At 40.3% G+C, this 14,686-nt stretch overlaps 1 protein-coding gene across 3 annotated transcripts in view; it reads right to left on the reverse strand.

Moving 5' to 3' along the window:
• The window catches only part of LOC118592981 (contactin-associated protein like 5-1-like), a 934,683-nt gene that overhangs the window by 734,413 nt on the left and 185,584 nt on the right, over nt 1-14,686 (reverse strand). For all 3 annotated transcript variants that reach the window (XM_036202117.1, XM_036202118.1, XM_036202119.1), the window contains exon 2: nt 10,080-10,184. In XM_036202117.1, the coding sequence (XP_036058010.1) occupies nt 10,080-10,184 (105 nt within the window). The remainder of the gene's footprint in view (nt 1-10,079; nt 10,185-14,686) is intronic.

The following is a 14,686-nucleotide window of genomic DNA, read 5'->3' on the forward strand; positions in this document are numbered from 1 at the left end:
CACATGTATATAACATCACAAAGCGATGCGTGTTATAACAAATCATTAGGTTGGATCTATGGGATATTTTGGTGTAACCACATGACTAATGTTAATACAAGGTGCTGTGTATTCTCCAGAGGAGAGAAGTAAGGGCTCCCTTCAGTTCATGGCATTTTAAGAGGCACAGGATTGTTTTCTTTCTGATGGTGACAAACATTAAACTACCAATCACTAGACAAACAACAGTGTTTAACCATCCTGTTCTTTTCTTTCATTGTGCTTTAAGTCACCCTGTTTAAGGTAAAGCTATCACCTGTTAAACGGAGGCGGCCCTTAGGCTGTTGACACACTGCACTTATGGAGATGAAAAGAAATGAACATGAGGAGAGGAAATGGGTTGACCATTTCTCTAAGTCTGATTTAGACCGTTCTTCTTTGGTTTGTTAGTTAGGTTTTGAGGCTGGATCTCTAGCCCAGGCTATCCCCAAACTGTCTGTGTTGCTGAGGATGACCTAGAACTTCTCTTTCTCTAGCTTTCACCTCCTTTTTGTGTGTTAGAAATACAGGTGAGATGCCACACCTCCTTTATTCAGCACTGGGAAATGAATCCTGCTCTTTCTGCACATTACAGGTACTCTACCAAGTGAGCTACATCCCCAGGCATGAACCTGTTTTAAGGACATAAAATCCACATCATACAACCTCAGGCAGTCTATACAGGAGCCTGGAGCTGTCATTAAGCAAGCGACATGGTGGTGCTACCATTATGGGGTTCTCAGTGTTCTTACCTAACATATGAGGCTAATCACACCAATGAACTCTGATTCCCAAACTCTTTCCAGTCTCATTTCCTCATAATCAAATGATTCAAAGTGAAAAGTAACTTCCAAAGACCTCCATGGATTCTTAATGACTAGTTCTGCCCAGGTAAGGTGGTGTGTGCATAGTATGTGTGTGTAGTGATGGTGATGGTGATGGGATGTGTGTGTGTGTGTGTGTGTGTGTGTGTGTGTGTGTGTGTGTGTGTGTGTGTTTGGTGTGTGCAGTGTGGTGGGTGTGAGGTGTGTAGTATGTATATGTTGTATTGTATATGTTGTTTGGTATATGAGAATGTGTTTGGGGAGGGGATTGTATTCTGTGCCAAAACAGAAGGTCAAGAACTCAAAGCCTTTTCATTCCTCCATGGACTGTGGGAGCTGACAATACATTGATGTAAAAGAGCCAAATTCTTCATGTAAACAAAAGTGTCATGACAAACATATATGATCCGAACTTCTAAATGCAAACATCTCAAAAATATGTATTCAAGTCAAGGAAAAAGACTTAAATTTTCAAGGGATAATGTTAAACATAATTATTTGTGAATTCTGTTTTACAGGAAGAGAATCATGAACATTCTTCCTCTTATGGATACTAAAACCTCTGATTATTTGTGTTCAATCACGCGAGGTAACTTAAATTCTTCCCCTAATTTAGATCACATCTGGCAGTTTGATACATGGCCAGCAGAGGCTGAATTTCCTGTGCAGTGTTTGTGAAAGCCCATCTGACTTAATCCCCCAACTCCAGAGCTTTCTCACCACAAAACACATCACATGAGACACTCCAAGATCCTCCCTAAGCTGTAATTACATGGAGTGATTTGGCCCCTAAGTTAATGGCCACTGACCTCAGCTCAGTGCATTTTCCAGGCCTTTTCAAGAGTGATTAGTGCTCTTTCTTGCTTTTCATTTTCCTTGTGTGAGATGAAATAAAGGTTAGAGGGGCCTCGGAAGTAAAAGAACAAATCCATCAGCAAATCCCCTCCAGGGATGAGATAGCAATACTGGACATCCTTAGGTCTTGGGCTGGGTTTCTGGATTTTGATTTACACAAGAGTTGTAGTAGGGGTGCTATTTTTATTTTATTTTATTTTATTTATGTTTTAAGAAATTGGTTTTTCCCTGATGGAACTCGTTACACTTGTATTGGTTGAGATTGTAGCCCAGACTTCCCGGATAATCATTGTCTCTAGTGGGGAAAATCTACCAGCTGTGTGCTTTCTTCAGACTTGAGAATATTCACCTTTGCCTTTATAGATTGCAAATAAAATATTTTATCCATGCTCAGTGCATGGTGGATTTTATGTGGTTCACAGGAAACTCAAATACTTTACATGATGCCCAAGACTTTCAGGGAAGTCCTTCCTTCATGTAAAATGATTCAGCAGATCTGAGTGCAAGGACATGGCTTGTCGAATAGAAATTTCCCCTGAATTAAAATATTTTTGTTGGATGTAGGAAGAAGGCTTCAGCGACTCAAGAAGTAAACACAATGTGAAAGTCTCATGAAGTTCCACAATCCTACAACATTCACGAGGCCTCACTCAGATGCTAGACCAGCTGTAATCGTTTAGAGCCGAGACTCTGGACTCAGCTGAGCAGCTGAGGGATACAGCTGGGCTCTTCAGTGATTCACTAGTGATGAGTCCTCCACGTTCCTGTAGTGAACTCTAACCCACAGACCTGCAAAGAACCTCAACAGACTCGGTGGTTCATTAACTAGACCTGAGTGGACTCCTTCCTTGGAATGTTATCAGTGCCCTGTCTGTAGTGAACAGATGTTCCTCATATCTTCCCAGAAAACGTTAGTCCTCACTACTGACTTTCTGCAGCCCTGCAGAATGGGATTCATTGACGGGAATGAGATGTTTTACAACTTGAAGTCCATCTTCAGGAAAATAATAGCACAATCTCTAACATTTGTTTGGATAGCTGGATGGTACAATGCAGGAGGAATTTGTTAATTAATGTGACAGAAACATGAGTGAATGAATGAACTATGTTAGAAAAACAAAACAAGTCTCAGAAGTCATGACGAAGAACAGTGTGTTCTTTCAGTAGCACCCAGGGCTCCTTTATAATGCACCCACTTCATAATTATCCAGTTGTCCAGACCAAGCTGGCTGTCTTTGCAAACCACAAGTTTTTCTACTTGCTAACTGATTAGATGTTCAGATACCAGGAAGCTACATATCAGTGTATGAATGTTTGCCCTGTAGAGTTCTGTTCTCACCTAAGATGTGATGATGGTTAATTATAAATGTCAGCCTGACTTAGTTAAAGGACCCTCAGATAGCTGGTAAAATATTGTCTCTGTGATGTCTCTGGGAGAGACAGGCATTTCAAATCACTGCACTTAGTGGGGCAGATCAGTTCTCATCCATGTGAGAAGACACCATGCGATCCCTAGAAGGATCAGATAGGGAACACTTGCCTCTCTTCTGGGGCTGAGACACCTACCTTCTGTTCTTAGCCCACAGGCTTTCAGGCTCAAACTCCTTGGGGCTTGGAGAGAACAAAGGCAGTCACCAATTCTCAAACTTCATCTCAAGAGCCACTCCATCAGCCTTCTCTGTTCTCAGAGCTCTGGTCTCATAGGGATGCATCAGCTTCCCTAGTTCTCTAGTTTGTAGAGTGCACACTGGGATCCTTCTTAGCTTTCATGACCAGAAGTCCACAATTAGCCTCCTCCTGCATATCTGTATCATCTATTATATGCCTAATTGTTTATTGTGTCTCTTCACATATATGCCCATATGCATCTGTAAATATATGTATATAAACATATATACATTTTTATCTCTCCAGAATATCTTAATTAAAACAGACATTAACTTCTTTTATATCTTTTATTGTAACACTTCACTTTTCCTTCTGTTCTTCAATAGACCTCTCACTTCTTGAAGAACTTTCCTGGCTTCTTGCTTCACCTCTTAATCAGTTGGATATACCTTGATGTGCTCATTCTGCATTTTTATGAGGCCTGTGGCTTTTTTTTTTTTTTTTTTTTTTGAGACAGGGTTTCTCTGTGTAGCTTTGCACCTTTCCTGCGACTCATTTGGTACCCAGGCTGGCCTCGAACTCACAGTGATCCGCCTGGATCTGCCTGAGGCCTGTGGCTTTAATTGACTAAACATCATACTCCTACAGCTACTTATTGCTTAACAATTTAAGCCATATCCTTGGAAATGAAAAAAACCTGCATGTGTATCTTAATTCCCAATCTGTAAGAATTTTAAATCTAGTTTAGAGACAGATGGCTATGCTTTAGTGTGTCTGTTTGTGTATATGCATCTGTCAAAACTGGTGAATGGATATGTAGAAGGGGCAATTGCTGTGGATGATTCATTTGGTAAATAAAACACTGATTGGTCAGTAGCCAGGCAGGAAGTATAGGCGAGACTAAGAGAGAGGAGAATGGGGGGGAAGAGGAAGGCAAGAGGGAAACACTGCCAGCGGCCGCCAGAACAAGGCAGATGTAAGGTAGCAGTAAGTTTCGAGCCACGTGGCAAAGTATAGATGAATAGAAATGGGCTAAGTATAAGAGTAAGAGCTAGACAATGGTAGGCCTGAGCTAATGGCAAAGCAGTTTAAATAATATAAGTGTCTGTGTGTTTATAAGTGGGTTGTGGGACTAACAGGGCTTGTCAGGGGCTGGAGAGAAGGTCTTCAGCTACAGGCAATGATTTTGTATGTGGTGAGTCATCTTCAACAGCGAAGAGAGTTCCAGGCCAGCCTGAGCTAAAGACCAGTCATGGAAACAACAGAAGAAGAAATTCTGAGGCTCCAATGACATAGTGTGATGAGATATTAATGACAATGTGCTATTGTATACTTGAAATTCAATGAATCACTAAAGCAAATATGAACTCATGCACACACACAAAGGGAGTATGGGAAAGAAGTCTGTATCAGCTAATTTGATTATGTTAACCATTTTACAATGCACACATATGTCAAAACATCACACTATGTAGTTTAATGTATACAAGTAACTTGTTATTTATGTTTCAGTAACACCCTAGGGGAAAATAATTGCACTAATAAGAACAATGCAATCTATTTCTCTGAACATTAATGAAGTTATGAGGATGCTCTGGACAGAGACATGGGGAGGGTATCCCTGGTTGAGAGTGAGGATGTAGGAAAAGATTTCTTGGTGAATTTCTGGCATTGCCGTGATATTCCTCTCTGTGCTGAAGCTCTACTACCTTGGAAATGGGCACGAAGGTGATTCCTCTGTGGTAGTGGTTGGCATAATGTGAGGTGAAGCAGCAAGGCCTTATACTAGGTACCTAGCATATTGCTCTTTTTTTCTCAGTTCTATGTTACATAAACTTGTAACGAGACTGAATGCCTAGATACACATCCTAGTACTAAGGGAAAAACTCCTTGATTCCATTGTGGCTATCAGAGTATCCAACATTTCATACCTAAGGTACTATCTGCTTTGGTGGATATATTTGCTATTTGACCATTCATAAAATGAAAGAGGATATTTAAAGAACTCCACGTAGCAAAGGGATATTCAGGCTCTCATTTCTTTGACACTTAATAGGACATGAATCTAGTCTAAGGAGAAAAATAAATAAATCATCACTTTCCTGCAATTTTCAAAATCAATTAATGCTTCATAGTTTCTTTTTGGCTTGCTAAATTTTACACTTGCCTACTCATTCACAGGATGTTACCATACTTTCATGTTTTATACTGATGTAATCATAACATGTGTACATACATCCCCTATGTAGAATATATTTGCACACACACATATTCCTTACTCTATCCACTCATCTGTGCATACATTTTAGACTCTTTGAGTCCTTGGGTTGTGTGCTTACATTCCCAATGCAAACTAATTTTTAAGAGTATTTTTATTATTTTTTAATTTATGTGTGTGTGTCTATGTGTGGATATTTGCATGTGAGTGGCATGACTGTGGAGGCCAGAAGAGGGCATCATAGCCTCTGAAGTTGAAGTTGTGAGCCATTCATTATGACAGCTGGGAATCAAACTTGGGTCCCTAGGAAGAGCAAGGAGGCACATTTAACCACTGAGCCATCTTTCTAGCCCTTCCACTAGAATTTTTTGTTCTTTTGAGTCAGGGTCTTTCACTGAACTAGGAGCTCACTCTTTTGCTTAGACTAGTTGGCCAGCATAGCCCAAGGATCCTTCTGACTCCATGTCCTCCCACAACGTTTGATTACTGTGTACACTACTAGGCCTGGACTTTTCTATGGGTGATGGACTTAGGATCTCATGTTTGTGAAGCAAGCACTTAGCCAACTGAGCTGTCTTCTCAAACTATAAGCTCTTTAGAAATAGTATTCCTACTTGTTTTGGTCAATCATATTTGAAGGTTCTAGTACAGTACCTAACATATAAGAGGAACTCTTGAATAGTCACAGAAGCATTGGCTATTCATCTATTGCTCCCAGATCATTAGCTTGTAACTCTGGTTGCATTATAAAACCTCCCAGGAACACTTGTACATTCACTTGACCAATATCCATACAAAACATCTGGTCTCTGGGTTAAACAATGTCACTGGCAAAGGTGCCCAGGTGGTTCAGACCAAGAGTGGGAATCAAGGTGCCAATCTTTCTAGTGCCTCACTTTGCCAATCCCTAAGGGAAGAAGAGGGCCTGTGAATGGAGAATCCTGCCAGTACATTGCTCCCAGGCTAGAGGGGGAGTTCTATTCTCTGTATTCCAACTTCATGAGTGCAGCTTCTGCTTAGTCTTCTCAGTTTAGACTCCATCAAAGATACGCAAGACCCCAGTCTCCTCTCACACACACACTGGTTTGAGGTAGAGGTGACCGGGATCCCCACCAAGCCAGAAAAGGACATGTATAATTAATCTTCCATCAATGTCTCCAATCAATATTTTTCTCATAGCAAGAAAAATAACCTACAATCAGATCTTCAACTTCCTCAGAAGTGGATAAAGATTCATAAATAGTGCTGACCTGTACCACACAATTTGAGTAGAGATGAGATTAATTGTCTTGGAAGCACTTCTAGAGACTATTAAAGTGTCTCAACCTGTATTGTGAAAATTCTTGTTTGATTTCCAGCTTTCTATTCTACAGTGGCAAAACTCTTCTCAACATGAGCCTCTAGCCTGGTTCTCCAGGTAATACTGCAAGACAGGTATCATCCAGACATGCCAAAGATATAAATGCAAGCTTAGCAAGTGGATTGCTGATGCCCATGGAACACCGCAGAGTCATTGCTGGCATGTAAGCTCTGGCTGGTTAGTTTCCAAGCCATTATTCTTCCTGACCCAGCCTTCTCCAACCTTTGTTAAAGAATCAAGCTGCTCTTGTATGCAGTAGTGATCATGAATCTTGAATTCAGTTGAATTGGATTTGACTTCAAGTGTTTCCCTTTCCCTGGTATGTGATGTTGGATAAACTATGACATTTCCCTGAAGTTCATCAACGCTATTTGGTGGGAAAAGGTTTAAATTAATACCACACAATAGATTTGCTATAGGCCAATATGATAATATACATACAACAATGAATAAAATTTGCTATTTATAAGATTAGTTAAAGGCCAGTATTAGAACAGACAATGAATAGTCTCTCCACTGTGCTTTGATGAAATTGTTTATTTTTGGTTGAGAACAGTACAGCCCTTTGGCATCCACAAATGCTCAGTTCTAGAACCTTCTGCATAACATCCACAGATGTTCAAATCTTTGGTATAAAATGACAGAATACTGATTATCTGCAAACTATAATATGTTGTAAATGCTAAATAAATAACTGCTGTACAGTATTGTTGAGGGAACAATGACAAAAAAAAACCATTCATGTTCAGTACATAGGCAAGTTTCCACCCAATGAATAGGGAGAAACATCTGTATTCTTCGATGACTTTCTCAAATAAATTATGACTCTGACTTTTTGGTTACTGATAACCATCATAATTTTGAGCTGTAACACATAGCATGAAATAAACTAGAAGGGTATAAACAGAGCTATAAATCAGAATTGGTGGAGATTCAAAATCATAAAGTGTTAACAAATTAAATCCACTGAGAGCTAAAATATCAATAATTCAATTACCAACTAAAATGTATACCAAAATGAAAAGGTAAATCAAAATAGAAAAATACAAGATAGTCATCCTGATACAGTTAGGAAGAGTCGGCATGAATAAGGAAAGGCCAATGGATATGCTACACTTGCACATGGAAAATTTGTATATACGTTTGTCTGAATGGTGTGTGTGTGTGTGTGTGTGTGTGTGTGTGTGTGTTTGAATGTACATGGGTGTACACACACTTGTTTGTGTGTAACAAGACCAAAGATTGACATCAATGTTGCTTTAGCCATCAACTTGGCATAGCCTATAGTCACCAAAGAAAGAATTCTTAAGGGACTGACCAGATTATGCCTGAGAATATGAGGGAGCCAAGGACTAGTACATGGGGGAAGAGTGCTCACAGTGGCCCTGGAACCCACACACCAGTTCTCTCTCTCTCTCTCTCTCTCTCTCTCTCTCTCTCTCTCTCTCTCTCTCTCTGGCATGTCTATGTGGACTGTCTTGATTATTAGATGTGCACTGTAGACAACATCATCTCCTGGACCAGTGGTTGCAAACTGTATTATGAAACTTTCTAGGCATGGCCTGCAAGTGAATCAAGCAGCATTCTGTTCCTCTGTGGTTTCTGCTGTACTTCGTTAGTGATGAGGGAGATCTTTAGTCAGAGGAAATGCAACAGCAAGCTTGCCTAACTTTAGATTCCAGCTTCAATTTCTGCCCAGGCTTCCTTCAGTAATGAACTGTAACTTGGAAGCTTGAATAAGCTCTTCTTCTCTAAGTTGCTTTTGGTCTGAGTGTTTTATCACAGGACCATAGAAACGAAACTGTAGCAGGCCTTCCCTGGTTGCTTTCTATCTTAAATGTTGGAGCAAGCTCTCTTGTCACCCAGGAACTCACTATTTGACTAGTCCTGCTAGCCAGCTTTGCGCTATGCCTATCTCGTCTCTGCCTCCTGAGTGCTAGGACTGCAGGCAGCTTCCACACCATGCTGGCATTTACACGGCTTCTGGGGATCTGAACTCCTGCCCCTATGCTTGCGAGGCAAGTGGTTTACCCACTGAGCCATCTTCCATCACCCATCGGCCCTGGCACTCAACTATTTTTAAACCAAGAACAAGTTTATATTACTAAACAGATTTTAGAATTTCATTGGCTAAGGTCTTTAAAAAGAGAAATCACTTAGTTCTCTATATATCACAAAATTAATATCAAAATATGATTAAAATACAGCTAAATATCCAACATCATGTCAGATAAGTTCACTTTGCATTAGAGATTAGTCAAGTGTAACCATTCTAGTTTTATCAGACCAAGTAATAACCCACAGTACCCTTTATCTGGTAAGGTTACAGATTATTTGCATTCCTATCTTTAATTAAGTACATTTATTATATACTTTTAAATAGTAACATTAATTTCACAATAGAACTAAATGTATTGAAATATTTTAATAAACATTCCATTAAAGTAATGAAACATGCTTTGGTGGTCATTTATGTTGACATATGAAATGTATATAATAAAGCAAATATTTTTAAATAATAAAATTCTACAATATTTCTTATGATGACCAAAAAAAGAATTCATAGCATATGGCTGAGTGGATAGATTGAGGATCTGAGTTTGATCCCACAGAGCCCCTCTTAAAAAAAAAAAAGCATGGTGGTACATTCTTACAATCAAGCCGAGACAGAGAGCCAAACAGCCTAACCTTCAAGCTTCAGCCCAGTGAGACACCCTTCTTCATTATAGAGTAGATAGAACATAAGAAACATCACTCAAGGTTCTCCTCTGTCTCTCCCCCAGCACACATTGCATACATGTGTACCTGCATATATACTCATATGTTGTCTGTACACAAACAAGTACATGCACGCATATACATCTACACAAAGAATTTCACAGGATGGCTATGTGCTTCCATGAAAGAGCATTTTCATAACATGCCTGAAGCCATGTGTTCCAGGGCTAGCACCTCAAGAAAATCAATATAAAACCCAAAGAATTCCTTGGTAGATATTGGAGGAATGTGGTTCAGCATGTGTTGACTATCTATTAAACAATGGGTAGTATTTTTGTGATAGACTTAACCTCCCAGATTTCCTTCTGAACTGTGACTTTGGATGTGACCCCTATACAGACACAGTACTTCCTCACTCCTTAGCCTTCACTGTGTCTTCATATAACACATGGATTTAGGGCTTAGTCACAATACTTACCCATTCTCCAGTTCAGTTGAGCCTGGCTGGAACTTCCTGTGAGATCCGAGGAGCTGGAGAAAGCCATTGGTGAGAGGAAGGAGGCCAGTGGGTCATCACAGTTGTCTGAAAAGATAGAAAGAGCAGGAGAGGTCATATTCTATTGGCAAGAAAAATGCACCCTCTCATTTATTATCCACTTTCTATGGAAAAGGTTGGGGACTATTTTTCAGTGTGCGTTATTGCAGTTACTTCCCATAGCCCTCAAACATACTATGACTTCCTTTCATAGATGGAGAAAATGAAGGCTGGAGGAATTCAAGTTCACAACACTAGTGAGTAGCATAACCAGACAAAACTCTCAGGAAGATTTGTTTGCACCAAAAGCCCAGTTCCCAATCTATCTCTATAGTTGAGCATTTGAGCAAAGCCTAACAACATGTCTGTGTTTAGTCCATAAGAAGGAAGACTCTTACAGGAGGACATTTTTTATCGCTCATCTTTGGCCTCCAAGGACCATTGCAATAAATGTGTACTTCCCAATAGGACAATTTTGAATTTCTTACTACAGCTTGTAGGTGAGCCAGTGAGAATGTGCTACTTACCTAATATCTCATTTATGTTACAAGAAATAAAAGAGAGTAGGCTCAGTTATTGCACAATCTTGAGCTGAATAGTATCTTCAATAGCTAACTTTCTAGTCTTCCCTGGTGAGGTACTTCCTAAAGCTGCATTGATAACACCAAACAAGTATGGGGCCACTTAGGTCAATGGAGCCATTGACAGAGACATGTCTTGGCAACATGGTTATGTCCCTCCAAGTTCACACTAATCCATAGTCACTAGATTTCACATGGTAGAACTTGATCTTCACACTTAGCATATACCACATACATAACTAGTTTGAACATTTGTGCTCACTAAAATCACATTGACATTTAATTACCATGAAAACAAACTAAGAAGCAGGATCTTTAAAAGGTAATTAAACTATGAGAGCTCCACCTTCCTTGTGAGGTTAGTGTTTCTGAACTGTGGTTCCTCAGCTTCTTTCCTTCTGTCACCTGGTGACTCAGAAATTTGGCCTTGATACATACTGACACCTTGATATCAGACTTCCCAATCATCCAGAGTCAGCCAACAACTGTTGCTATAAGTGACCCTGTCTCAGGTGTTCTGTTACAGTGGCACATGACAGGTTAAGGAGCTTAGTCATCCACGTACTGTAGTGATGCATTTTCCTGAATCTTCCATGTCTAGATGGTCCATGTTTTTTAAAGTCCTTAACAAGGAATCTACTGCATAATAAAACTCAAGTAAAAGTGTGCTGAAAGAGTGGGATGGTGAATGATGAGGACAGGGACAAGAGAAAGGACCAATCAATCAACCAATTAGCTAACCTCACAGAGCCAACACTTTTGCATTTTTCCATTTTGTCCACAATTGATTCTCTGAGACATTAAAAAATGACTTCATAATATCTAGGCAGACTATTCAAAAACAGATTTGAAATGTGCCACTCAAGGTAAATTTTCTGGTATGAAGGCTCTTGGGAGGAACTGATCTGACATTTGAAAAGAAATGGAGCATGCTTGTTTATCCAGTCAAGTCTTACAAAGCTGTGTTTCAGGTAATTGTAGGGAAAACAATTAAAAATGTGAGGATTGAATTCTTGTTTAAGTGTGTTTAAGTCACCCAGTAAAAGACCCACTTTTAAAAGACGGTTGACAGGATCATGAGGAATGAAACTAGATTCATCTCTGGCTTTCACAGACACATAAACATGTACCAAAATGCTAATGTACCCACACACATATGCACTTGCACACTAGAACATGAACACACATGCACACACACACACACACACACACACACATACACACAGAGGCAAGCTCATACAGTGAAATTATCCTTATTAGACTCTGATAACTTTTCCATGTGTCATGGATGACCTTTATAAGTACTGTGCTCCTGGTTCTGGTCGTCTCCTAAGCCTTTCTTATCAGGTTTTATAGTACAATGACCCTTTTATTTTTCCACAAATTTGTATTTAATATTCTAATAGAACTGATTATATTCTTTTTAAAAAATCTGAATCCCACTTCACTTAGAAAACATCCTTGGTGCTTAATTTTTCTCCTTTAGTAGCCCTGGTGTACACATGTAAATTGTTCAAATGCATGCAGCATGGAAGCATAGTTGTAACTTAATTATTTAAATTTAAGACATCACATGAATTTTAAGGTTCTATTTGTGCCTGTCCTCACGTGGGTACTGGGGAAAGTTCTGAGCAAAACAGAGCCATACACTGTAGTTTGCTCACAGCCCATTCACAAATATAAGTGTATACACAGATGTTCTGTGAGAAAAGCTCAGAGCACGTTCACATTCCAGCCCTCTGTGCTCCTCAGACAACAGCTTTAGCAGGACCTGTACTCCAAGAACCCATTGCCCTCACAGCAATAAAAGCCACATTCCCTACTGTCTATTCCCACCTCTGACTTTCTGAGGACATTTCTAAGTTGGGCATCAACAAATCTGTGAGCAATGACCTCGGCCAAGGGACAGTCCCAAGAGACCCAAGGGAGAATCTGAAGTGTCTGGTCCTCACAGCCCTGGTAAACTTAAAGAGTGGGTTCTAAAGAATTCATCTGAACTTAAGATCTCCTGTCTCAAAACAATGATAAAAACAGAAATTTTTCAAATCAGAAAGGAAGAGAGATCATTCTGACTTCCACCTGGCATAAGGAGGTGGTTCCCTGTGGCATCTTCATGTTTACCCAGTAACCCTGGCAGAGAATAGACTGAGCCTTTACAGCATGGAGGTCCCAATTCCTAGATATATTTCTTCTCTTGCCACAATGTCTGAGTACAATCTAGGTAAGCAGACCAAGCTGTGTTTTCATGTCTGTCAAGCAGAGAGGTATTTGTACCTTATCCAGTCATAAACTCTGTGATGGAATAAGATCAGGAGGAAGAAAAGCTTTAGTTAGCATGAAGCCCACATGGGAGCAGACCACAGCATGGGCTTCTGGGATACCTGCTGTCATCCAGGAGGAGACTTATTATTCCTAGGAACTTGTCCCTCTGCTCTGAACACCCAAAGAACTGGTGCTGCAGATGGCTCTTCTATGCTAAGGGCTCACCGTGAGCCAAGGACACAGGAGAAGTGCAGAAGAGGGTGGAGCCAGTGAGGAGGAGATCAGAGAGTGTGTTCAACACACAGCTGGGCATCCTGGTAGAGGCTGGTTTGACTTCACACCCAACACATGTCTGGAAAGGTAGGAAAGGAGATGCCATCTGCTCCACCACTCCTACAGGCTTCCTACCACGTTGTCCTTCAAGTTTTCACTCCTCTACTTCCTCAGTATCCTGTAGTGTTTTCACAAGTTGTGAATCCCTCCCCACACCATGTCTGGTGTGTGTGTGTGCACGTGTGTGTGTGTGTGTGTGTGTGTGTGTGTGTGTCTGTGTGTCTGTGTCTGTGTCTGTGTGTGTGGTTAAAGAAGGTAAAAGAGAGAGTGAAGAATCCTGATCTGGGGGAAGTTCCTGTTTGTGAGACTGTGTCTATGTAGCCCATGGTCTTCAACTTGCAATCCTCCTGCCTCAACATCAAGGGTACCAGGGTTTCTTGTGCAGAGGGAAGTGTTTTCAGTTGGAAATAATTCTTGAGGAGCTATCCTGATTAATCTTAGTTATCAATTCGTCGGAATTTAGAATCAACTAAGAGTGTAGTCTCTTGGCCCAACTATCAGGGATTTTCTTAATTAGGTTAGTTGGAGGAGGAAAGCTCACTGAGAATGTGGGCAGTACCTTCTGGTAGCACCTAGAAAGGAGAAAATACAAAGGAAAAGCTTTTGCTTGTTTTTCTTGCTTATCTTAGCATCTTACTGACAGGTTCTCTACCCTTGTCAAGAGTTCTGCTCTGTTGCTGCTGCTGACACTATTGATGCCATTCTTCACTGACATCATAACTTAGCTTCTTTGGTCATCCAATGTGGACTGAAGTCCAGCAGTTCTCCAGGAATCCTTCAGCTTGTCATCTGTCCCAGACAGGGGAAGATGAAGCATGCCGCCTCCTATATCAGATGGGGTGGGGTGCCTGAGTCTCCAGCCTCCTTTCTGAGCAGCTCCCCTTTCTCACCTTCTCCAGTGAAAACTGCCATTGTCACTTACCCAGACTGTCATGCGAATCAATCTAATAAACCCTACTTTAATATGTGCATTCCTACAGAGTCCCCTGACCAAGAAAGGGAGTAAACATCAGGTTTTCCTATACACACTTATTATTACACAGTGCATTATTCTGAGATAGACCGTAAGGATTCTCCAGGAATTTGTGAAGCAGATATCACCAAATACACAACAGACTACTTCCAGAATGAACTCTCAAAATTCCCCTTCCTGTGACATTCCTTTCAAATTGTAGATGCAATTTAAATTCAAGCCCTAATTAAACATGGTATGATTATTTTTCTTTAACAAATAACCATCATTTCAGCAAATGATCATTTTTTTCTGCTTTCTCTGTTTTTAAAGTTAATTTTCTTTTTATTTAGGTACGTGCATGTCTGCATGTGGGTGTGTGCACATGTGGGTGGGTTCTGTGGAGACCAAAACAGCTTCCC

This window comes from Onychomys torridus, chromosome 11, assembly GCF_903995425.1.
Source record: "Onychomys torridus chromosome 11, mOncTor1.1, whole genome shotgun sequence".
Classification (NCBI taxonomy): domain Eukaryota; kingdom Metazoa; phylum Chordata; class Mammalia; order Rodentia; family Cricetidae; genus Onychomys; species Onychomys torridus.